At 43.4% G+C, this 26,093-nt stretch overlaps 1 protein-coding gene across 5 annotated transcripts in view; it reads right to left on the minus strand.

Annotated features, from left to right (window-relative positions):
* Positions 1–1,744: 1,744 nt before the first annotated feature.
* PDPN (podoplanin) overlaps positions 1,745–26,093 on the minus strand; it is a 92,100-nt gene continuing 67,751 nt past the window's right edge. The window contains exons 1-6 of one of the 5 annotated variants that reach the window (XR_004537147.1): positions 14,807–15,112; positions 9,028–9,107; positions 7,561–7,699; positions 7,111–7,250; positions 5,924–5,972; positions 1,745–3,147 (exon numbers count right to left, since the gene is read on the minus strand). Coding sequence is in view for 3 of the 5 variants with exons in the window: in XM_033922802.1 (XP_033778693.1) it covers positions 3,130–3,147; positions 5,924–5,972; positions 7,139–7,250; positions 7,561–7,699; positions 9,028–9,107; positions 14,807–14,870 (462 nt within the window). In the remaining 2 variants the exon portion in view is untranslated. Of the gene's footprint in view, positions 3,148–5,923; positions 5,973–7,110; positions 7,251–7,560; positions 7,700–9,027; positions 9,108–14,806; positions 15,113–26,093 lie in introns of those variants that run through there. The other 4 variants (XM_033922802.1, XM_033922804.1, XM_033922803.1 and 1 more) reach the window with 4 other exon arrangements.

Genomic DNA, 26,093 nt, shown 5'->3' on the forward strand with positions numbered 1-26,093 from the left:
CCGTTTAAGGAAATGGGAAACTGTCTGGATTTACCTCAGATATAGTGGGGGGGTCTTCTGAATATATTTTGTGTGGTATATTGTTTTTCATATATTCAGCTTGTATTGAATATTTTTTTTGTCATAGTCAGTACTTAACTATCTAAGTAAAACCAGATATAGATATGATTAAGTTTTATGCAGTCCAATTTATCCAGCTAACTGAATATCAGAAACTTACAGTAGCTGCATTAACCTCCGGATTCCATATATGGCAACTAAAATTGTACATGCAAATTTGTTTTCATGGCGTGCACAATTTAATTTTTTAGTGAGCCAATCAGCACCAATTAGCCACTAACAAGCAGATACCAGCAGTAATTAGAATTGACACACACAACTTTGTAAGCATATTCTAAGAAATGATGCATGTAAATTCCAACGCGTAGATCTGGAAAGGGGGCATGGGCAGGTCATGGGCATTTCTAAAAATTACGTGCATACTTACAGAATATGCCCAATCTGCACTAAATTCAGGCATGGCTCAGGCACCAGGTCTTAGTTGGCATAAATGGTCATGTCTAAATTTTAAGCTGCAGGGCTGGCTACGATGGGCTCTTTTTACTAAGCTGCGATAGCGGTTTTAGAGCGTGCACTAGACGCTAGCGCCAGCATTGAGCTGGCGTTAGTTCTAGCCACGTAGCGAGGGTTTAGCGCATGCGGCAATTCTGCGCGCACTAAAAACGCTATCGCAGCTTAGTAAAAGGAGCCCTGTGTGTTTTCTATAAATTGCGACTAACTTTGGGCACGGTTTATAGAATAGTGCCAAAAGCAGGAATTTTTGGGCACCAATTCTTTTCAGTGCCATATCTAGAATCTGGCCCTAAGTGCTGATACCACCTCAGATCGTCCAAACTACCCAGTTTCACGTTTTGTTGTAAAGTGCCACTGAATATAAACAGAAAGCCCCGCCCAAGTGATTTAACCAGTCAGGAGCCTCTACCTGCTTAAATTAAGAACATAAGACTTGCCTCTGTCGGGTCAGACCGGAAGTCCATCGTGTCCGGCAGTCCGCTCACGCGGCGGCCCCTCAGGTCCAGGACCTGATAGTGCGCCTACCCTAAAACTCACATACGCTTTTCGCTTTTGTCCTGTAGAGTAACCTTCTATCTACACCCTGCAATCCCCTTCGCTTCCAGGAAGTCATCCAGTCCCTTTTTGAAACCCAGTATTGTACTCTGTCCTATTACCTTATTTGGAAACTTCCTTACATTCGTTTTGAATCTGTCCCCTCTCAGTTTTTCTGAGTGACCTCTTGTTTTTGTTGTCCCCGCTAGTCTGAAGAATCTGTCCCTCTCCACCCTCTCTGTGCCTTTCATGATTTTATATGTCTGTATCATGTCTCCTCTCAGTCTCCGCTTTTCCAGAGTAAAGAGCCCCAGTTGTCTAATCTTTCGGCATATGAAAGGTTCTCCATTCCTTTTATCATCCTAGTTGCTCTCCTCTGGACCCTCTCAAGTATCGCCATGTCTTTCTTAAGGTAGCATGTCTTTCTTTGAACATCAGCCCAAAAGACTTATCAAGGGGACTCCCAACATTATCGGGACAATTTTCTTGAGCCACCATTTTAGCATATCGTGTCTTTGGAATACGGCAAACCAATTTCTGTTCTCACTAATAAATCAAGAGGTAAGTTATGTCAACTTAGAATCTATGGATTTAGATTAGGTACATATAGAAACAATGAAGATAAACGATACCGAAATCAACAAAAGTGTGTGTTTATATTTAATAAAACTATAAAAAAAACATAAGAACAACTTTGATAGCTGAGAAATTTTATAGACTGTATGCCATCGCTTTGGCGAAACCTAGATCTGGAAGTGCAATGTTACCTTACATGAGACTAAGCATGGCAGGATCACTTGGAAATAGAATTACTCAGACGGCTGTAGGTTTAATTCTTCTGGTCATTTGGGGGAAAAGCACCCATTTTTTCTCTCAACAGCAAGTTCTGCGTACAAACTACGTTTGACTTCCATTTACAAAGCAGGGCAACTAACAGGCAGCATTCTGAAAGAATCCAGCTCCAAATGACCACTCTTTGTTATAGCTTGGATGATAACAGAGATAATCTTTCTTGTGGTACATACACATTTCCTTCAAATGAGAATTAGCTGAGCAACCTTTAATCCTGTACACCTTCATAAGGGGAAAAGGTTTTACCTCCGATTTGGTATTTCACAGTTAATAGCACTATTGTTACACTGTCCTTTGGTGAATAATTCTATTGTGTCCGATGAAATTGTAAGCCAACATTAAATATGGCAAAACCAACACTGGGGGCTTCCATAAACTTTAAAGTGGTATTGCAGTAGTGCAAGAGTATTCATAATGTCTGGGAAGAAAAGGGGAGGGACCTTGGCAACCGCAGAGAAGTGACACCTAGTGGCTGGATTCAGTTCTTGAGGGAGCCGCTGATTGTCATAAGGAATGGATGACTGGGCTGGAGCGAGGGGAAAACAAAATTGAAGAAAAATCCTGGACAACTGCAAGTAAAGGGTCGTGACTGGTTCTAAACGAGCCAAAAAGTACAAAACGTGGCATCAGGCCAGCTTATGGCATCACTAAAAGTTTTCTAAACGGCTGTGTAGACAAATGAGCTGTCGACATGTGAGATCATGATAGTAGGAGGTATGTCAGGTGCTACCTACTGCTAGCATACGATCTCAGACAAGCCCAGTACATCTTTCCTTCCAATATTTTTTCAATATGGTGCATTGCATCAGGTAGCTTTAATTTTGTTTCAACCATAATTTTTTTTTTTTTTACTTTATACTGGATCTTTCACAACTGTTAACAATAACAAACAGACTATCTCAGACAACAAATCTAAATATCAACTTTCCATAAAGATCTTCTCTACCTAAAAACAGTTTCACTTCACCTGAGAAACCCCCAATATATTGCTTTTGTGTACCAGCACTGTTGGCTAATCCCCGTGAGCTGGTCATATTTCTACACATCTTTCTTTGGAGAGTCATTAGATGCTCCAAGGTCTCCGTGGTCGTCTCCTCGTGGTGACACAAGAAACTCTAACGGCAGCAGGTCATGAGAAGGGTGGTTGTCTCTTAGGTTCACATTGGGACTCTATTTCTTTAGTAAGGCCTGTCAAAATAATAAGAAAACCAAAATCAGTCAATAATTTAAATCATGAATGAGGGTGTGCTGATTTCTAAGTGTGCATAGATCACTGCCTTGCAAATGTTTTACTTGGCGGCAAAGTAAACTCTGGGCCACGAATGGAGGGCACCAGGAAATGCACGGATGTCAACGCGATGACGTCACGGGCATGCACGAAGGCCCTGAGCCGCCATGGGGAGATGCTGGAGCAGGAGAGGCACCTTCAAGGTGTAGGTGCTAGCTGACTGCCTACAGGACGGTCCTGTAATCAATCAGTCGGCACTGGTGCCTCTCCTTCTCTCTGGCCCTCTTCCTTGCTGGCACCACCCCATGTTTCTAACTAATTTTAAAGCTAATTTATAGATAGGATGTTCCTATTTTTGACTCAATATTGCCTTGGTTAAATATGTTTAAACTTAAAAAGCTGTGTCATTGAAATCAAATCGAAAAATCAATTCAACAGGGTGAATCGAATCGAAATATTTTCCCCTGAATTGGGCAGCACTAGTACAAACTTATGAACATAACTTCTAGAATATTATGGACTACATTCAGTAAATGGTGCCAATTTTGGAGTTGAAAAAATGCACAATATGCATTATTTTACTTTCAAACAATTTTACTGATGACATCTACAATACACACCGAAAGGAACGATGATGCAATGCAGCATTGATGATATAACAAGAATAGGAAAACCCTAGTCTTGAAATTTTAAACTATTGTGTCCCAATTCCTTTCAACCTCCCCCACCACATTACCCCAGCCTTAAATCACAGAATCTATAATTGTCCAAGGACCTGGGTTCTTAAAAGTCTCTGGGAGATAAATGTCAATCACCCCTTCCACCCCCCCAAAGTTACATTCTATAGTATAGAATGACTCAATAGGAACAAAAACATAACTAAACCATAGCATGTGAAGAAACAAAAAAAGAAACACGGATAAAATAACATAATAGCAGATTTCTAGACCACATAGCCATGAGTTCAATGCGGTTAACAAAAAATTATGCCATGAGAAAATTCAGAAATAATATAATATACAGAAATCTAATTGACCAAAAACTTAGAAAAAAGAAAAGTTTTTTTCAACAGTTTTCTAAAATGTTCGTAAGACATGGATCTAATTAATAATGGACCGAAATCTTATTTGGTAGGAAAGACAATGCCCAGGATGTTTCTTACTTTTACAGCCCTTGGCTGAAGGGAACGTAAATAGGGCATAAGATTTTCTACTATTCTTATACGCCACAATAACAAATCTGTCAGCAAGATGTAATGGGGCAACACAAAAGGCAACTTTATAATATAAGCATCCTAACTTAAAGATCACCCGGGGCTTGACCGGAAGCCAATGCAGCTCACAGTAATAAGGGGTCACGTGGTCATACTTCCTCAGACGATAAACATTCTTACTGCTGTATTCTGAACCAGGGTCAATCTAGCCAATAATCTCTGGATGTCATATCCAGAGACTATTGTTCCATTCTGTTTCATTTTTGACTCATCAGCGTTTTTGGAACATAGGTCCTTCCTTTTGGGCTGTTGCTGCTCTCCTGCCTTAGGGTACTCTAATAATCCCCTTTAATTCCCCACAAAAGAATAGCACCTGCAATTTAAATCTAACCTTTTGATTTTCAACAACCAGATAAGGGGATCCCTACGAATGACCAAAAGCCCCTGAGCAGGTATTCATAGGTCTAAATAAACCCTGTCCCGTACATCATCATTTCCCTTATTTCAAAACATTTTCTGATGTGCATCCAAAGTAGGAAGGAAAGGGAAATATAGGATGTGCTTGAAGTCCCCCAAAAAATCAATCGCAAAAAATTATTCGTAAACGGTGAAAGTCACAATTAAATATCAAACCGCTAAGATACAAATCAACTTAGCTGAATCTTCTCAAGTGCTAGTCACCTATGACTGCTCGGGGCTATTGGTCATTTTTAGGGATAATTGAGCCCGCACTGAAATCCCCTTATCTGGTTGTTGAAAACTCACCAGTGATGTCACAATGGCTTGACTGTCTTATACTTGGTTCACATAAGATCATAAAAGTTTCCTTATTGGGACACACTACAGGTCCATGCAAGTCCAGTATCTTGTTTCCAACAGTGGGCAACCCAGGTCCTATTCTTTAGTGTCTATTTCAACCTCAGTCCTTCTACACCAGCATTCTTCAATGCAAGGCTTGAGGGTCAGTGGCTGGGCCCATTCATACTCTGACTCTTATGTGAGCCAAGTATAGAATAATGAAGCCATTGTGACATCACTGATGAGGTTGGCTCTTAGGCATTGGTGGAATGAGGCATTATGACATCACAATATCATTCTTTAGTGTCTATTTCAACCTCAGTCCTTCTACACCAGCGTTCTTCAAATGCAAGGCTTGAGGGTCAGTGGCTGGGCCCATTCACACTCCTATTCTTCTCTCTCTCCTTAAAGAATGACACGGAGATGGTTTCCTGCGGTTAACCGCGGGGACGGGAGTGGGGACAAATTTTGTAACCATGTCATTCTCTAGTTGTGACTGCCGCTCTATGCAGGTTACATTCCTCTGTGCCCTGTTTAAAGCGTGAAAGTCATTTAAGTTTTGCTTTGAATCCACCCTTTTTCTGTATAGGTGTCCTCCGAGTTTATCCCACACGCTTTTTTTAATTGTCACTGTTTTTGCCCACATCACCTCCCCCGGGAGGCATTCCAGGCCTCCATCACCCTTTCTGTGGAAAAGTTTTTCCTGATGTTACTCTTAGGTTTACCTTCTTGAAACTTTTATTCATGGCCTTTAGTTCTATTCCTTCCTCGTCTCTGAAAAAGATTTGTTTGCATATTAATACCTTTCAAGTGTTTAAACATCTGTATCATACCTCCCCTGAACCTCCTCTTGTCTAGGGTACATATTAGTGCCGCCCGATTCAGAGAAAAATATTTTGATTCATTTCACCCTACTGGATCGATTTTTTTATTCGATTCACTGTTAATGACACAACTTTTTAAGTTTAAACATTTTATTTAACCAAGGCAATATCATGTCAAAAATAGGAACATCCAAACTATAACATAGCTTTAAAATTAATTAGAAACACGGATTAAATAAATTACATTTGCCAGTTCTTATTTAGAAATATCAGTTTGTCAGCTTTGGCTGGCTTCAGACAATTTCGCCGAGAACCAATTACTTGACCTGCTGCTTCCATCCCCAGCCCCCAAGACTCACCAGCCCCCCTGCCGATTCTCAGCTTCCATCCCCAGCCCCAAAGAATAAAAATAACATACCCAAGACTCACCATCCCCCCTGCCGATTCATTTACTTACTGGACTGGATGTGGAATCGTGGGGAAGAGAGGAGAAATGCGGGGAGAGAGCCAGCCAAAAGTACTCTTTGCTGCTGCCGAGGTCCGCTGCACAAGGTCCGCTCGCTCGCCGCTCCCACGTCCTTTCATTTCTTCTGATGTAACTTCCAGTTTCGCAAAACCAGAAGTTACATTAGATGGGAACGAGTTCGGCGGCCGGCGGTGAGAAAAAGCTTGAACTTGTCTCGGGGCTGAATCGGTGAGTCCGGTGTTTCACAAAAAAACGAACCGATTCGAATCGATTCACCTGATTCGAATCGTGAATCGGGCAGCACTAGTACATATATTCAGGTCTTCCAGTCTCTTATATGTCTTTTGACACAAGCCCCATACCATTTTTCTCACTTCCTCTGAACAGCTATTTTTCCACTGATTTAATTCCTATTATACCGCAGAATGTCACAAACTGGGTCTCTTACCAAGGCACGGTAGCAGATTTAGCTAAATGCTAACGCATCCGTAAGATATAATGGCGTGCTAAATCGGCTACCGTGCCTTAATAAAAGGACCCCAATATCTGATCCAGAATCTTTTAAATTAACGTATGTCCCTGCTGAGATGCTACTAAGGGGAGAGCCCAAGACGCTACAAACCTTCCATATCCTTTAGTGCATCACTTACGCGTATCTGCCCGACATTTTTCTCACTGCTATAATGATCATACTGGCAAGCAGTACAACAAAGGTGATAAGTCCAACAATTATCCCTATGATTGTGCCTGTTCCTATGGACCCTGAGAAAGAAAAGGAAAAAAAAAAAAAAAGAGCATGAACATGTTCCATTCAACGTGCGATCAGCAGAAAAGCAGAACATAAAGCACTGGGAGGGAACTATAGGACAGAACCACAAAAAAAACCACGCAACAATTTGTTTCTTTGCTCTTAGTAAATTCTGCCTGCATCCTGTACACCTGTCTGCAGCCCTTTTCTCTGTCCTTACTTCCTTAGTTACCCTGCGTGCAAATGCAGAATGAGACCCCCTTTTGAAAAGGAAATACATTGCATTTTGTGCCGTCTACCAAAAATCCTACATAACGTTTGTACCTTCAAGGTTTTCTATCTTGACTCCGTCATCCCTCGAGTTTACGCGACTCGATTCTGTCAGAATTTCACTTTCTGTGGTCACAAATTCTTCTGTGAAGGGAGTATATCCAAGCTTTGTCTCATTTTCTGTTCCTGGTAACTTATATGTAAAGGCAAAGTAAAAATGGAAAGGAAATGCTTTACAATTTTCGTAGATTATAGTGAGGACTGTTTTGTGTGTGTCGAAGAGGATCCTTTTCATAACTAATCTTTTTTTTCTTCAAAATAACGCTAACGCATCCATCCAGGGAAAGGATCAGATCATTGTATCATATTGATAAGATCCATCATGCATTGCTGTGGCTTGGATAGCTAGATATACAGGAGTCCAGATTTAAGGCTAGTTACCCAAATAGCAACACCTAATCTTGCTTCCCAGATAACTAGCGCTATCGGGGTCCAGCATAGGCAGTCGGTGACTCAACTGTTTGGGGAGGCTAAGATGAGAGAGACTAGGGAAGGATAGAATAGTGCAGGGGTCTCGAAGTCCCTTCTTGAGGGCCACAATCCAGTCGGGTTTTCAGGATTTCCCCAATGAATATGCATGAGATCTAGGTGCCTGCACTGCTTTCAATGCATATTCATTGGGGAAATCCTGAAAACCCGACTGGATTGCAGCCCTCAAGGAGGGACTTTGAGATCCCTGGAATAGTGTGTGATGGGGAACAAGTTAAAATCCTTAGGGTGGGGAGGTTAACAACTGCCTCAGCTGTAAAAGGACAAGAAAGGGCATTTCTGAATACAACAGGGAAGAACCTCTCTCTTCTCCATGCATGTCTCCTTCCCCTCCACCATTTGCAGGATGTCTCACTCTCACCCCTTTCTACCTCTGTTTCATCTCTCCCTTCCTCTCCTTCACCCCCATCAATTCTTCCTCTCTCCCCCTATATGCAGCATTTTTCCTGCCCTCCCATCCCCCTGTGCAGCAGCATTCCATCCCTCCCTCCCATCCCCTTTTGCAGCAGCACCTCACCAACCCTCCCACCATGAGAATCGACATACCTCCTGGCCTCCCAAAGTAGTAGCAGCATGGCAGTGGCTGGCAGCCTGCCCCGCAAGGGCTTCCCTCTGCCATGTCATCAGTGACGCAGCAGAGGGAAGCCCCCAACGAGGCAGCCCGTTCAGAGTGCTGTCTCTGCTAATCGGCCACTACTGCTTTAGGAGGACCAGAGGTATGTCAGGTCTCACCGGGGAGAGGTGGGGAGGGGTTGCTGAATCGGCGAGTCTGATTTTTTTCAGACAACAAATCAATTTGAATCGATTCATCAAAGTGAATCGGTGAAACGATTTGAATTGCCGATTTGTATCGGCGAATCGGGCAGCACTAGCGAGCAAATAAGTTCTATAACTTTAGTCTAAAAATGGCACATTTAGACACTGAAGTTGTAGAAAGAAGCAGTAAGGTGTTGTCCATTGCTTGACACCTACCTGCGTGGGGAGTGAGTTTGAGACTAAGATATCATCTTCCGTGGGGTCAGATGTTATTGTTTCTCCTTGTACAGTTGTGCCTGTGAAATAATTAGAACATTATATTTATTAACCGGGGCAATAAAAGTGACAGAGTGGATGCATTTTCTAATCCATATGCGATCCATTTATTGGGTATAAGGGGAAAAACAAGTATGGTGGGTTATCCAGTGTTTTCTTTAAGTCCTCTATTAGGTTTGAGCCAACTTTTCAGGCGGGTAGAGAGGGAGGGGTCTTTTTATGCTGGGAGCGATTGGGTTAATAAGGTTCCATCAGTTCCTGGATGTTAGAGAATTGGTCTCTTTTGAAGATCTACAAGAATTTTACCATCTGCCACCTGGAAATGTCTTCCCCTATTTAAAGGTGAAGCATTTCATCTCCAGTCAGGGATGGCTTTGATGATCCAGAACATTTTTGTATGGCCTTGGGAAAGTTAAAAGGTGAAGAATTTATAGCCCCACCCCTGAAGCAACCATTGTCGGTGAAACAGGGATTCCCTCTTGGGTATAGCTTTCAGCGTTTACTCGTGTGAACTACACTTGATGACGGCGTGGTTTATTGCTCTTTGGAGATTTAAGTGACTACGTGGGAGGAGACAAGTTCACCGTGGACTCAGCTGAGTATTTGGATAAGTTGGAACATTTAATTTTCAGTTTCATTATTCTGGTATACAATCGATTGTTGGAGATTTTACCCTTATGGGCTTTCTCCTTGATGTCAGCCATGCTTAGATGAATTTTTTCTCTATGAAGCTCAACAAAGGTCTTTTTCTCCACATCTTATTTTTCGTTATTTGTCATTTTGGATTATTCTTTGTATTGCTTTGGTGGAGTTTGTGATTTTTGATAGCGGTCTGCTGGCATATATGAGAAAGCTCAGGAGTTAAATATGTTAAACTGAAAGCATGGGTTATTAATAGACTGGGTGATTAAACACACTCGAGTCTCTGGCATTAGATAGTAAAGTTATAAGGTCCCATTTCTATTTTATATCAGTTTCTTAGTTAAAAAGAAATTTAGAAAAATATAATTTCATGTCTTCCTGGGAACCTGATGTGGGGAACGAGTTAACTTGCAGTGAATGGAAAAGGGTCTTCCATGAAATACAAGAATCCTCTCGTTGTGGTTTAATTAAGGAAGATGAATTCAAGGTTCTTTCATGCTGGTATTATACTCCAGAAAAAAATAAAGCTATGTATCCCAATGTAGCTATCGATGTATGTTGGAAATGTTTGCAGAAGGGTTCAAATCATATCTGGTGGTCCTGTGGAAAAATCCAAAGTTCTGGGATGCAATTATACATCATATGGGAGTGGGTCTGGGTACTCCCCTTTCCCTTTGGACCCTAAACCTTGTCTTTTTGGTTTGTATAATAAACGAAGCTGCAGATGGCACCTCCATCTTAAACGAATGTGTTTAGCTGCTGCTGCTAAGTGTATAACAGCAGCTCAGTGAAAACATTCCAGCGGGCCTAAAGTTAACTGATAAATATCATGGTCGTTATGGATTCCATGCAGGAAAAATGGACTCAACTTGGCTTGATCTTGCAGAAGGGCCGTGGTGGAAAACATAGAAACATGATGGCAGATAAAGGCCAAATGGCCCATCCAGAACATCCACTATCTCCTCCTCTCCCTATTGGCTAAGGTTCTTAACATTTGCATCTCCTCTTCCTATAGGCTAAGGCTCTTTACACCTGCATTGTGATGTCATAGAGCTTTATGGTTATAGAAACATGATGGCAGATAAAGGCCAAATGTCCCATCCAGTCTGCCCATCCGCAGTAACCATTATCTCTTCCTTTCTTTAAGAGATCCCACATGACTATCCCAGGCTTTCTTGAAATCAGACACAGTCTCTGTCTCCACCACATTCTCCGGGAGACTTTTCTACACATCTTACCACCCATTCTGTAAAAAAGTATTTCCTTAGATTACTCCGGAGCCTAACACCTCTTAACTTCAACCTATGCCCTCTCATTCCAAGCTTCCTTTCAAATGAAAGAGACTCAACTCATGTGCATTTACATCACATAGGTATTTAAATGTCTCTATCATTTATCCCTTCTTCTGCCTTTCCTTCAAAGTATACAGATCTTTAAGTCTGTCCCCATACGCCTTATGATGAAGACCATCCACCATTTTAGTAGCCTTTTTATATCTCTTTGAAGGTGCGGCCTCCAGAATTGTACACAATATTTTAAATGATGTCTCACCAAAGTCTTATACAGGGGCATCAATACCTCCTTTTTCCTACTGGCCACACCTCTCCCTATGCAACCTAGAATTCTTCTAGCTTTCGCCATCACCTTTTCAACCTTTTTGGCCATCTGATTGTAGTTTTCTACATACCGTGGAAAGGGTTATTGCCTTATCTGTACTTTGGTAAGGATATTGGGGTGGGGGAGAGGAAGGGAGGAATTATTGATGGGTAGGGGGCATTTCTTTAGCAGTTTGTTGATGTTTTGCTTGCCATCCCTTGGTCCCTGTATTGTTTTGGGTGTTATGGAAAACTGTAACAACTTTTCAATAAAAATGTGATGATAAATACTCGCAGTGCTTTGACCAAAGGTTTGACTATTTTTCCTTAATCAGTTTCGTTAATGCTTTCTTAATTTACTACCTTTCTGATGGACATCCAGGCTTTTGCCCCCTCCTCTCTCCAAATCTCCCGCTCAAAGAGTTTCTCAAATGCTGAATGTGTGATTGCCATTTAATCTGGCAAAGGAATGTACGAGGCATGACATGACAGTCCTTGGGACACCCCTCCAACAACTCCCTTTTACATTCTTGCCTGGGTCGGGCATCGGAGCCTGCTATGCTCGAGAGCTACTAAAACATTCAGAAAATGCCTGTGCAACCAGCACAACGGCTGGACCAGTTGCAAGTAAGACAATGTCTTTTAATAGCAAGTGTAAGAGAATGAAAAGAGGCAGATATTTACACTTGCAGAAGGCTGGGGCTGTAGAGATTTCAAGAGGGCCATGGCTATCTTACAGCGGGACAAAAAAAATGAAACAGGGGAAACAAAACCACAAAATCAAAAGCACAAAACCAGAGTGGAATTGTCCCAATCAGAATGGTGAGCACCAAAGAAAGCATTTGTTGCTCACCAGGTTAATGTGCCTTGTCTATCTTCTCAAGTACCCCTGGTTCAAACCCCACCTTCACTCATTTTGCAGGCCGCTTGGGCCGAAACATGTGCATGTGGGGTCGTTGAGTCATTGGATGTAAATACGAGATTTTGGAAGAATAAAGGCATTTGTATGTATCAGATGAGTCGAAGGACACTTTTTTGGTGCTCACCATTCTGATTGGGACAATTCCACTCTGGTTTTGTGTAACTTACAGCAGGAACACACATATTTATGCAAATGTTCCAAGCTTTGGCATAAGAAGCCATAGTAGAGGGTTTCTGTGACTGCAAAAGCGTCAAGAAGACTACATCTGAAGAACCACGCTTCAACCAAGCTGAGCACTCAAGAGCCATGCCAAAAGACTAAAGCCCTGTGGATTGTCCAAGGGCTGGACCATGACCAAGAAGCTTGCAAGGAAAGAGGTTGAGCTTCCTGTGTCGCTGAAGACTGACGAGATATGCAAACCACAGACGACGAGGCCAGTCCAGAGCAATTCAAATCACAAAGCTGGGATGCATCGCTATCCGGCAGATGACATGACCAACCGGAGGCCACAGAGGGGACACAAAGGAGCTCATGAGGTGGCCAGGGCTGAACGAAGGCGTCTACCCCTAAGTTCGATGACTGAAGAAGCACCTGACCCTCGCGCTCTCTACTAACCCCCTCAAGTCCATCTGGGGCCGACCACAGCACTGTACAATCAGACAACAGCGCTTTCCATGAGCGGGACCATTCTTCCGGGTCCAGGACTTGTCAACTGAGGAAGTCTGATGACTCCTGCCACGTGCGCTGCCGAGAGACAGAAGACATAACTCCGCCCAGCGAAACAGCATGCGAGCCTCCTGGCCCAAGAGAGCGCTTCTCATGTCGTCATGCGGGTCATTCAGCGCGGCTCCCTGCGCTAAAAACTGCTATCACAGTTTGATGAAAGGGGTTATAGGAGAGATGATGATCAATAGACGGGAGGGAATGGGATCATGCAAAAACCATCGCGGGCCGCCTGAGCGCACCTCACCATAGAGCTTTTTTACATGAGGAAAAACATACATTAGTCCTTCACTTACCCAGTGGCGTAGTAAGAGGGCGTGCAGTCTTCCTTGGGGCGCTGGCATTCCTCCTGCTCTCTTCCCCCCTCCCTTCCCACTCCTCCCCCCTGCGCGTCCCTTCACTGCCCCCCCTCCGTACCTTTTTAACTTCAATGTGAGCAGCCACGAACTTGAAGCGCGCGTCAGCTTCGCCACTCTCTGAAATCATTTCCAGGACCCATGCCGAAAAGTGGTGTCAGAGAGAGGGTCGAAGCCGACAAGAGCAGCAAGTTCACGGCTGCTCCCACCGAGAATAAAAAGGTACGGGGAAAGGGCACGCTCTTGCGGCAGGGGGGCGGGGAAGAGAACGGGAGAGGGGCACCACCACCCCCGCTCATCTCCATTATACTTACCACAGCTTAGTAAAAAGGGCCCCCCTATCTTTTCCAAGACCTTAATTATGGTGCGTAATTTCTAAGCACCGATTTTAAATTACCTAGGGCTCCTTTCACGACGCCGCATTAGCGGCTTTAGCGCACGCACCTTTTTAGCGTGCGCTAAGCCCCACGCTAGCCGAAAAACTACCGCCTGCTCAAGAGGAGGCGGTGGTGGCTGGCGCGGCCGGCAAATTAGCGCGCGTAAACCGCTAACGCGTCTTCGTAAAAGGAGCCCCTAGTGTTTCAGTTGCCTGTACTAAGCCAGTCCTGGAGTTTCTCCCTTGCCAGTTAGGTATCCGCAATGAATATGCATGAGACTGATTTGCATACACTGCTCCCACCCAATGAAAATCTCTCTGTGCGTGTTTATTGTGGATATCCAGAAAACACGACTGGCAAGGGGGTTCTCCAGGACCGACTTGGGGGAAACACGGTATGGTTGTATTCAAAAATATATATATATTTTTTTAAAGTGTTTGCAAACCATTTCTTATTCAAGATTTTTATATAACACTTTTAAAAATACAGGCTGGATAAGGTGGAAAAAAAACGTTTTAGTGGGTTGTGATGTCATTAGTGCTAGATTACGCCCCACCAGCCACAGACTTCATATAATCAACTTTTTCTTCCCTGCTGGAGCCAAAGACTTCATAATCTCTTTTTTCGTCCCTGCTCACGCTGAAGCCCTTGAATTGCAAATACGTTAACAAAGGCATTTTTCACATTAAACTATGCCGTTCCAATAGGCTTATCTCTCGGTGAGACAAATAATAACACCGGTTAACACCAAATGTGCTGGCCTGGCTACATTAAAGCGTATCAAATCTAACAATTTTTTTTTTTTATTTCGATTGCATTGTTGCGTTTCCGATTTCCACGATGCTCGTGTAGAACATTCACCATGCAAAGAAAATCCTAGCAGAGGTCTTTTTTTTTTTTCTGAAAAGAGATCTGGTTTTATCAAAACAGCAGAAAAGTCCTGCGTTTTGGAAAAACTTTGACGATTACCGGTGAGGTTGGTCGTATATTTTTTTTTTCTCTCGTCAAATCACGACATAGCAGAGCTCTTATGTCGTTCGACTTTTAAGTCCATGCCGAGAGAAATGCGCATTTCTTGCATTGACTGAAGAAAGAGGATCTTACCTTGAGCTAATGCAGACAATAATTGGCTTGCCAGAAAGAAAGTCAGAAAATGAAGGTTAAACATTTTTCCAAAGTTGGGTTCCACGAAAAAGGCCTACAAAAACTCCACGTTTAATTGTGTAATTTAAAAAAAAAAAAATATATATATATATCGTTTGCAAACTCTTTGGTTCTGAAGATCCCCTTTGAAGCTTTTTTTTTTTTTGCAAATCTTTCGTGAGCTGAAAGAAAAAAATAAAAGGAGAATTCTGGAAGTGCAGCTAGAGAATTTCTTAGCCCGGGTGGGTGGGTAATTAAGGTGGGCCTGGCCCGCCCCCTGCTCTCAGTTGGACAGCACTGAAAATATGATCCCAGCCCAGGTTTCAAGTTACAGCGTGGGGCTAGCTAGAAGGGATGCTTGGGGGGTTGTGATTATGTTTTTAGTTCTCATTTTCCCAGCTTGCCTGTTATGAAGATACCTCGCAGGGGAGCTACCGTTGTCTTTACAAATAATACTGCTGAATGATTCAGTAAATGGCTCTTTTCATATAGTATGAAATTGAATGAATGAAAATCGCTAGCACGTTTTGAATTCTAACAAATAGTTCGACTTTGCTCCTGTAAGCAAGCTAGATTTCCATTATTCGATTTGAAATGCATTCTGGGGCGAAAAAATACTGAAGTATTTTTCCCAGTAAATGAGGACCATGTTGTAAATGTATTTATTTTCATAAACTAAACCACAGAGGGGATAGATGAAGGTTCTTTTAAAAGTTTTTTGGGTGGGGGGCAGAGTTTTATTTCTCAGCTATACACTTAAGTTTGCGATTACTTATTCTGTACTGGGTGAGAGCATAGCTGGGTTATGTGCGTGAAAAAAAAAAAAACAAAACATGCTTTTCATTTGGCACTGACTGTACAGAATTGATCTAGAACAGTGTTTTTCAACCTTTTTACACCTATGGACCCGCAGAAATAAAAGAATTATTCTGTGGACCGGCGGTTGAAGAACACGGGGCTAAGTCATGGGCCAGACCCCGCCCATCTCTACCCAATCTCCACCCCAGACCCCGCCCCCATAATAGTACTAATTGCACCTTGCATGTCCCGTGCCTCATCTGGAAGCCTTCCCTCTGACATTGCGACATCAGAGAGAAGGCTTCCGGTTCAGGCGCAGGATACCCGTAGGTGCCACTGCCCGTGGCTTTGTGCACTGAATCAGTTAGGAAGAGGGAGCTGGCTCGAAGATAACGCCGCATCGATCACACCGTGGACCGGTGATTGAAGAACACTGGGCTAAGTCATGGGCCAGACCCCGCCCATCTCTACCCAAGCTCCACCCCAGACCCCACCCCCATAATAGTACTAATTGCACCTTGCATGTCCCGTGCCTCATCTGGAAGCCTTCCCTCTGACGTTGCAACGTCAGAGAGAAGGCTTCCGGTTCAGGCGCAGGATGCCCGTAGGAGCCGCTGCCCGTGGCTTTGTGCACTGAATCAGTGAGGAAGAGGGAGCCGGCTCGAAGATAACGCTGCATCGATCGCACCGTGGACTGGCGGTTGAAGAACACTGTTTTGGGCCTGATGCACGTGCTGGCCCTGTGGACCGGCAGGAAATTTCTGTGGACCGGCACTGGTCCGTGGACCGGTGGTTGAAGAACACTGTTCTAGAACATAAGAACTACCATCTCCGGATCAGACCTTTGGTCCATCAAGTCCGGCGATCCGCATACAGCTGGCGTAATTTTAGTCACCCATATCCTTCTATGCCTCTCGTAAGGAGATGTGCGTCTAGTTTGCTTTTAAATCCTAGAACGGTGGATTCCGCAATAACCTCCTCTGGGAGAGCATTCCAGTTGTCCACCACTCGTTGCACGAAGCAGAACTTCCTGATATTTGTCCCCCCTTAGCTTCAGTCCAGTACTTCAGTCTGTATTTAATCTGGCTTGTTTAGTTTTACAATGGGCGTAAAATGACTGGCCCTGGGTGTCAAATATGCTAGGTATGCCACTGACGGATAGACTCGGAGTTCCAATCCAGACCTAAAGCTGCAGCAGTCAGCGCTGACGGTTATCACAGATGCATAGCACGCAACAGTAGCGGTCAGCTCAGGTCATACCGGTCACTGTATCTTCTGGTGTGTGCTGTGCGGCAAGCAAAAAGGGCCTCCTTCCTCCTTCGATCTTTTGTACGGCATGTAGCCAGCAGCCGCCAAGGTCCGAGGAGGAACGATTCAAGAGGCCAGCTGGGATACAGGAGGGTCTTACTGCACGGACAGTGCAGGTGCACCAATGTTCTACCCTCTAAGTTAGCCTGAAGTTGGAACAAAATAAAATAATGCTCTCTGTCCTAAGATTAGGGGCAACCAAAACGAGGATGTTCCTCCCAATTGCCTGCTCCCTGGGAAAGAGAAAAAAAAAGGCTTTGGATTGGCTGCCAGATCCTCAAGAAATAAACTGCAATGGAATGGATGTTATGGATTTAAGATAAGTAGAGGATTTTTTTTTTTTTTGGGGGGGCGGGGGTTGACAATCTGTAACTTGTGCTCTGAGTGCGTACTGAGACCTCTGGGGTTGTTCGCTATATGTGACCATTTGCTGAATGTTTTTCCAAAGTTGTGAGGGAAAGAACGACTACTTGGTGAAGACCTTGGTGAAATGCTATGCAATGTGTCTGGAGTCCATATCATTTCACCAAAGTCTTCACTAAGTCTTTTCTTTAAGTCATTCAAGTATGAAAACACTGTGTGTGACAAGAAGACTAGATATGAACACTGGAAAAAAGGAGCACTTGTTCAAAGCTTGACAAACATAGTAAATGATGGCAGATAAAAACCCGAGTGGTCCATCCAGTCTGCCCAACCATACATGCTCCATAAATTAATTTAGTTTAAATGGTTCCCTTTTCTTAGATATTTCTGGGACAGAAACCCAGAGCTTAGGTTCCATCTACTGGAGTGTCCATCAAAGCTCACTCCAGCCCAGGGGTCTCAAAGTCCCTCCTTGAGGGCCGCAATCCAGTCGGGTTTTCAGGATTTCCCCAATGAATATGCATGAGATATTTGCATGCACTGCTTTCAGTGCATATTCATTGGGGAAATCCTGAAAACCCGACTGGATTGCGGCCCTCAAGGAGGGACTTTGAGATCCCTGCTCCAGCCTATCTTAACCATCCCAGCCATCGAAATCCTCCCCAGCCCGTCCTCAACCATCCTCTCCGTAAAGAAGAATTTCCTAACCTTACTCTTGAATCTACCACCCCTCAACTTCAAATTATGCCCTCTGGTTTTACCATTTTCCTTTCTCTGGAACAGATTTTGTTCTACTTTAATACCTTTGAAGTATTTGAACGTCTGAATCATATCTCCCCTGTCCCATCTTTCCTCTAGGGCAGTGGTTCCCAAACCTGTCATGGGAGACCCCCAGTCAGGTTTTCAAGATATCCCTAATGAATATGCATGAGAGAGATTTGCATATAATGGAAGTGACAGGTATGCAAATCTCTCTCATGCATATTCATTAGGGATATCTTGAAAACCTGACTGGCTGGGGGTCCCCCAGGACAGATTTGGGAACCACTGCTCTAGGGTATACATTTTCAGGGCTTCCAGTCTCTCCTCATACGTCTTCTGGCACAAATCTCCTACCATTTTCGTCACCTTCCTCTGGACCACTTCAAGTCTTTTTATGTCCTTCGCCAGATATGGTCTCCAAAATTGAACACAATAATCCAAGCCTAGCCCTTTAGGTAGTGGGCTAGTCTTGCTCACGTACGGTCTCTATTTAAAAGCGGTTCTCTGAGCACAATAAGTGTCTTCTGTTAGTGGTGGAGGTTTATAACAAACCTGACGTATTAAGTGTGCTAGCTATTTAAAGTCCAATACGCTAGGGTCGACAAGATATTATTCCCAGTATATTTTGGGGTACCCCCCCCCACTATAGTTACCCCCATTATAGTTACCCCCATTATAGTTACACCATCTGCAAATGCATTATTGCAAATCTTATCCAGTCCTTATGATGCTTCTTACTGGGGAAAAAAATTATTTAGACTGCTACAGTTCCCTGCACAGAAACAAAATGCTGACAAAATTCCTCACCTTGGTCACATACACAAAACACCAGGTGTTGTGCATGAAAGGTTAAAGAGATGCTCATTAGCTGTCATGTGTAGCCAAGGGGGACTGAAGGGCTGGCAGTGTTCAAAGTGATGATGCTGGTATAAAGCCTTTTATCCTTGCAGACTGGTAGTCTGAAAATTATCCTTCCTCAATGTGGCAAAAAAAACATCTGTGCTTTGTTTCACAACAGATGCACTTTTGGAATATTTTCAAGGACACGGTCAGGTGCGGGGAAGGTGAGTACGCAAAGAGATGGCATTTTCAAACCGCTGTGTATAGTTTTGCAAACTAAATTCCACCCACCCAAAAAGCAGGTTCCTGCGGTCTGTTTCAGACAGTGGCATAGCCAGAAGATAATTTTTGGGGGGTGGGTTAATGAATGAAAATGTCAGAATGGGAAGTGTGTGGACTCCGAAAGCGTAAGCGGAGGGGCTGTTTCCTCTTGGTGTGAGAGAACTTTATAGGTAACGTGTTAAGGAGTGAACTCGGTTGTGAGGGGGAGGGGGAGAGAATGAGATGGGATTTGATATACACTTCTCCCTCCGTATTCGCGGTTTCAGCATTCACGGTTTCGATTATTCACGGTTTTTAGCTTGCTGGCTCCTCCCCCCAAATGACATCAGCTTGCATAGAGAAATCGCTGATTCCCAGCACTTTCTTCACCGTATTTTGCCTCTCCTTCAGGAACAGGCCAGGTCTCCCACCATGTTATTCGCGGTTTCACCATATTCACGATGGTTTTTAATAGAAAACAGTGAACAACATATGAAAAAATTATTTGCGGTTTTTCTGTATTTGCGGTTCTGTTAATTCCCTATCACAGCGAATACGGAAGGAGAAGTGTACTGCCTTTCTGTGGTTACACTCAAAGCAGTTAATATATTATATGCTGGTAAGGAGGGAGGAAATACGCCGCAGAATAGCACTTGGTCGCTCTTCAATGAAGGCTCTTGACAAAGTATTCAAAGGCAAGGAGGTAACACCACAAACGAAGATCAGACTTGTCCACGTACTCATTTTCTCAGCGGTCAGTTAGGGATGTGAAAGCTGAACACTCCGAAAACAAGACAGAAAGAAGATTGGCTCGTTTGAGCTTTGGTGCTGGAGAAGGATTTTATGCGTCCTGTGGACCTCCAGAAGAACAAGCAAATCGATTCTGCAAGAGATCAAACTGGGAAATACATTTAAAAGTAATGGAAGGAGATATTTTTTTCACTCGGAACACATTGCCAGAGGTTGTGGTAAGAGCAGATAGCGTCGCTGGTTTTAAGAAGGGTTTGGACAATTTCCTGGAGGAAAAGTCCTTAGTCTGTTATTGAGAAACACACGGGGGAAGCCACTGCCTGCCCTGGATTGGTAGCGTGGAATGTTGCTACTCTTTGGGTTTTGGCCAGGTACTAGTGACCTGGATTGGCCACCATGAGAACGGGCTACTAGGATTGATGGACCATTGGTCTGACCCAGTATGGCTGTTCTTATGTTCTTATGTGAGCCAAGTATAGGACAATCAGGCCATTGTAACATCGCTGATGAGGTTGGCTCCGAGGCATTATGACATCACAATCTGAGCTCTGGAATGTCGCTCTCTTTGGGGTTCCGGAATCTTGCTATTCTTTGAGATGCTGGAATGTTGCTACTCTTTGGGTTTTGGCCAGGGACTAATGACCTGGATTGGCCACCATGAGAACGGGCTACTGGGCTTAATGGCCCATTGGTCTGATCCAGTGGAGCTATTCTTGTGTTCTTATAATGAAAATAAAGCTACACATCCCTAGTATCATGTATTTTCCCTGTGAACAAAATTTTTTTTTTTTTTTTTTTTTAATTCTTTATTCATTTTCAAAATTACATTAAGTGTTATATGTATTCAATCACAAATATTGTCTATTTTTCTGTAAACCGCTTAGAATCCTAACGGAGTTTAGCGGTATATAAGAAATAAATTACATTACATTAACAATAAATACATCACTTACAAGCTGTCATTTGTACATTACATAAATTCTTATCCCTCCCCCCTCCCACCCCTCCCTACCATATTTTCCATTATCATATAAATATGTATTAATAAAATAACCCCCTCCCTACACAATTAAACTGATAAATTTAAGGGAAACAATTTCAACTAATCCGTACAATATTTTGTTAATGGTTTCCACACATCCTGAAATTTCTTGAAATATCCCCTTTGTAATGCAATAAATCTTTCCATTTTATAGATATGGCATAAAGAGTTCCACCAAAAGTTGTAATTTAATCTCCTCCAATCCTTCCAATTATATGTAATTTGCTGAATGGCAACACCAGTCATTATAAGTAATAATTTATTGTTCTTCGCAGAAATCTGACTTTTTGCTCTCATTTCAATACCAAATCCTAAAAATGTCACAGTGCAATTTTACCTTGCTAAGCTTTATTTTGCAGTTACATGTATTGTATTTTTATGATTTTTAAGAACACAATGATTAGGTCTGGCAGTATAAAAGCATTAAATGAAAATAAATAACTTTGTCCAATAGTATTGAAGGATTCTTTGTTTTCCTACCACATCTAGAAGACCTCTTGAAATGTATCGACCATTTGGTCCTCGTAGGCTTCCATGGCTGGCATCCTGATCGTTGAAGTTGTCTGGGCCTCACCGCAGCTGGGTGGGTAGAACTGACATTTCAGCCATCACGCTGTGGCTTTCTTTAGGATATGCTGTGAGGTCTGCAGTTTGCCTTTATATCCGTGGTCTCAAACTCGTACCCTTCGCAGGGCCACATTTTGGATTTGTAGGTCCCTGGAGGGCCTCAAAAAAAAATAGTTAATGTCTTATTAAAGAAATGACAATTTTGCATGAGGTAAAACTCTTTATAGTTTATAAGTCTTTCCTTTTGGCCAAGTCTTAATAATAATATTGTAATTTATAGCTAAATATATGATCAAGAAACTGTTTTATTTTATAATAATAATAATTTATTTTCTTGTATACCGCCCTACCAGCAGTTCTAGGCGGTTCACAACAGAGAGAAAAAAACATTTCAATTAAAAAATACAATCTCATATACATTACATCTAATGAACAGATTAATACAACATAGTTAAAATGCAGTTTCAAACATGCTGCTGAAATACCTCAATTAAATTTTACTTTTGTGATTATAATAAACATACCGAGGGCCTCAAAATAGTACCTGGCAGGCCGCGTGTGGCCCCCGGGCCGCGAGTTTGAGACCACTGCTTTATATATAGTGGGCCCTCCTCAAACCTGATTGGCTGGGGCTTGAGGTGACCGAGGCAGGAAAGTCCATTGGTCACGGGTTCAAATTTTGGTGGGAAAGTCATGACCAATGGACTTCCCTGCTTCGGTCACCTCAAACCCCAGCCAATCAGGTTCGAGGACCCGCTATGCACAAAGACAATTGCACAATTCACAGCACGTACTGAAGAAAGCCAGAGCATAACAGCTGAAAGTCAACCGTACCCTCCCTAGACACGGCGAGATCCAGATGACTACAACAATCAGCAAGACTATTTTATTCGCTGTACCCTGAAATAATGAAGTGAGACGGCTCGTATTCTAGCAAAAAGTGAAACTGCTTTTGCAATGTTATGGAAAATGTTTTTCTTCCCCTGATTATCCTTGTCCTTCAGACTCAGGCTTGACTGGCTGAATATTATTAGCTCCCACTCTGCAGTTACAGCCCATAAAGCATCTGCCACTGTTTTCAATCTGATGTACGTTTTTATAGCCTCGCAAGCTGTAAAACTGATAACATGTGCAAGACAGGACTGGAGAATAATTTCCCATCATTGCTCGTTAAACTGGAACTTTAATCTCAGCATGCATATAAATAAGTCATGCTGCATACTTACCCAGGTGCGGGGAATAAATGATTTGTCGGACTATTGCTTAGAGACTGATGGTGAACTGTACTTTCTCTCGAAATGGAAATTGTCTGTGAAGCCAGAGATAGCTCTGGCTTGTCCTGCTTTTAACTTGGTTTTTTTTTTCTCTAAAGTCTTGCTTTTCAATCTGAGATTCCAACACCATGAGCTTTCATTTGTAAAACACTGGAGATTTCTCCCCTAGTTTATAAATCTCTCCTCCCGTTTAGCAAGCCCCATTCAATAAGGTGATGGTCATGGGTCCTATGTCTGACCAGTAGGTGTCGCCACTGCATCATAACTGCGACTTCTCCTTTCAAGGACTATGAGTTGTGTCCTCCAACCATGGCCTACCAGGGAGCAATGTCCATGTCCGGGAGTAAAACTAGGGTTCCTTCTTGTTCGGGGGAGGGTCGCTGAAAAGTTCTCAGTCCAGCGATTTTCCACGTTTTTCATTCCGTATTTTTCGATGTAACGGAAAACGTGGAAAAATCGCCGGTCTAAGTGCATAGCCCTCGACGGAGACTGCCCCAACTTTGTCGGCTGGGCTGAGAACTTTCCAGCGACCCCTCGTAGCAGCACATAGAATTTATCACAGATTACCTATCCTATTTCACTTTGAAACTTACGATGGCATAGCTGCCCCTGGCAAATCTTATGTATCATCATAATGGTAGCTTAATCAGCCGTTACAGTGCTCCCAAGGGCATAAAGGATTAATTAGGATCCAGCTCATTTCTTATTTGGATGGAAAACAAATAACAGGGAAATATGTACGAAAGTAATACTTGGAGGCTCCTTTTCAAAGCACTTGGGGCTCCTTTTACTAAGGTGCGCTATGCTTTTGAGCGCACTCTAAACGCTACACTTGCATGTTTATTTATTTAAGCATTTATATACCACTTATAGTCTAAGTCAGGGGTGCCCACACTTTTTTTGGCTTGCGAGCTACTTTTAAAATGACCAAGTCAAAATGATCTAACAACAATAAAATTTTTTAAAAAAACAACACAAAGCACACTGTACGCAGAGAAAATGTTAATTATAATTTATATTTGGGGGGGGGGGGTTTCAAAGAGGTCAAGGCAGACTTTAAAATATGCAATGTCACCTCAGTAACAACTATACAAAAAAAGACAAATATACCCCTTCCCCTTTTACTAAACCATGATAGCGTTTTTTAGCGCAGGGAGCTGTGCTGAAATGTCCTGTGCTGTTCTTGACGCTCATAGGTTCCTTGCGCTAAAAACCATTATTATTAGTAAAAAGGGGCCATGGTGCAAAATATAGACTGCAGATATAAATTCTCATAACGGACACATTTTGATCACTAAATTGAAAAAAAAATCATTTTTCCTACCTGCCCCCTTCCCTTTCTCTCTCTGCCCCTTCTTTCTTTCTCTCTCCCTGCCCCTCCTTTCTTTCTTTCTCTCTTGTCTCTCTCCAGACAAGGCAGCACTGTTAGTTGGTCAATGGAGGAACAGCAGCTTGTTTAATTCCAGGAAGAATTAAACTCTGTGGCTTTCACTCTCCCTGCCCTCCCCCCCAAGCCACCATCTTTCTTTCTCTCTCCCTGCCCCCTCCCAAGCTGCCATTGCCGCCGAATTCTCCCTGCTTCCCTGAATCGTAAAACCAGGCCCGTGCAGCCATTACACAAGTGTTCCCTCCCCCCCACCCCAACGCCAGTTCTGCCTTTGGAAAGGAAGTTCCGGGCCAGCCAGGCACTGATTGGCTGGCCCAGAACTTCCTCTCCGATGCCAGAATTGATGTCGGGGAGGGGGGATGGGAACGCTTGTGTAGTGGCTGCATGGGCCTGGCTTTTGCGTGTCGGGGAAGCAGGGAGAACGCAAAGGCAACGTGAGTCTGGAAGTTGCATCAGATGAGCAGCTTCTGCCCACACACGCACATGACTACACATATGCTCTGGCGGCTATCAACAAGTCTGAAAACTTAAAACAGGCCACGAAGGTAAGGGGGAGGGAGGGAGATAGATAGATTTGGGTGGGTAGGTAGGAAGGAGAGAGGGGGACCATGCGCGCTCCCTCCCTTAACTGTGGGGACAAGGCCATTCACCGCTCCATGGGGTGGTAGATGGCCTTGTCCCCGTACCTGCGGTGAGCACCTTTCCCCCTCCACCGTTTTGGCGGGTTACCCGCCGCTACTCGCGGCTAGCCGTGGGTACCATCCACCGTGTCATTCTCTACTTTAAACAACCCTGCTTTTTTGCATAATTGTGTGCCATCAAGTCAGATAAACTAAAATGCCCCATCACGGTGCTCCATGAGGTATCCCATCACCCTTGAGCAGCATGAAGAAATGTCCTAATTCCTAATAAGTTATAAGTTATTGATTCTAGAGCTTTGTGTTTTGATCCTGTAGCACAATATTCTTCAACCTTTTGACACCTATTGACCGGCGGAAATAAAACAATTATTTTGTGGACCGGCATCGGTCTGCGGACCGGCAGTTGAAGAACACTGGGCTAAGTCGTGCCCATCTCCACTCAATCTCCGCCCCAGACCCCGCCCCATAATAGCACTAATTGTAACACTATTTTTTCCATTCATTTTTCATATATACACACAATATAATCGTAATAACAACACATAATGTTTAACCACAAAATTAAAAAACACAAAGCACACTGTATGCTTTTCAACATTCATTGCTACCAGAAAACAGATAACCTCTATGCAAATACGGGACCAAAAACTAAAAGTACTAATATATACAAACAAACCCTAGGATGCAAGTCTCTGCAAGCAGTACAACCTCAGAGGAAAAGAAACAAATGCATTTCTTCCTGAGCTGACAAATCAAACACTAAATAAAACAAAACAGACAAATCAATCACTAAATAAAATCCTGAACAGACAAATCAATCACTAAATAAAAAAAATAAAAGCATTTCCCTTACCGTTGTTGTCTCTCTCCCTCCATGTACCTTGCCTTCTGGCCTGCCCCCCCCAGTGTTATTTTTGGGCCGGTCCACTGTGCAATCAACGCGGCGTCTTTGGGCCAGCTCCCCGAGTGCTGCATTGCACAAAGCTGTGGGCAGCGGCTCCTCGCCTCATCTGGAAGCCTTTCCTCCGACGTTGCGATGTCAGAGGGGCGGCTTCCTGTTCAGGCGCAGGCCGCGTGCAGGAGCCTTTTCCCACGGTTTTGTGCAATGCAGCACTCAGGGAGCTGGCCCGAAGACGCCGCGTTGATCGTACTGTGGACCGGCGGCTGAAGAACGGATATGCCGGCCCTGTGGACCGGCAGAAAATTTCTGCGGACCATCACTGGTCCACGGACCGGCGGTTGAAGAACACTGCTG

This window comes from Geotrypetes seraphini, chromosome 15, assembly GCF_902459505.1.
Source record: "Geotrypetes seraphini chromosome 15, aGeoSer1.1, whole genome shotgun sequence".
NCBI classification, from domain to species: Eukaryota; Metazoa; Chordata; class Amphibia; order Gymnophiona; family Dermophiidae; genus Geotrypetes; species Geotrypetes seraphini.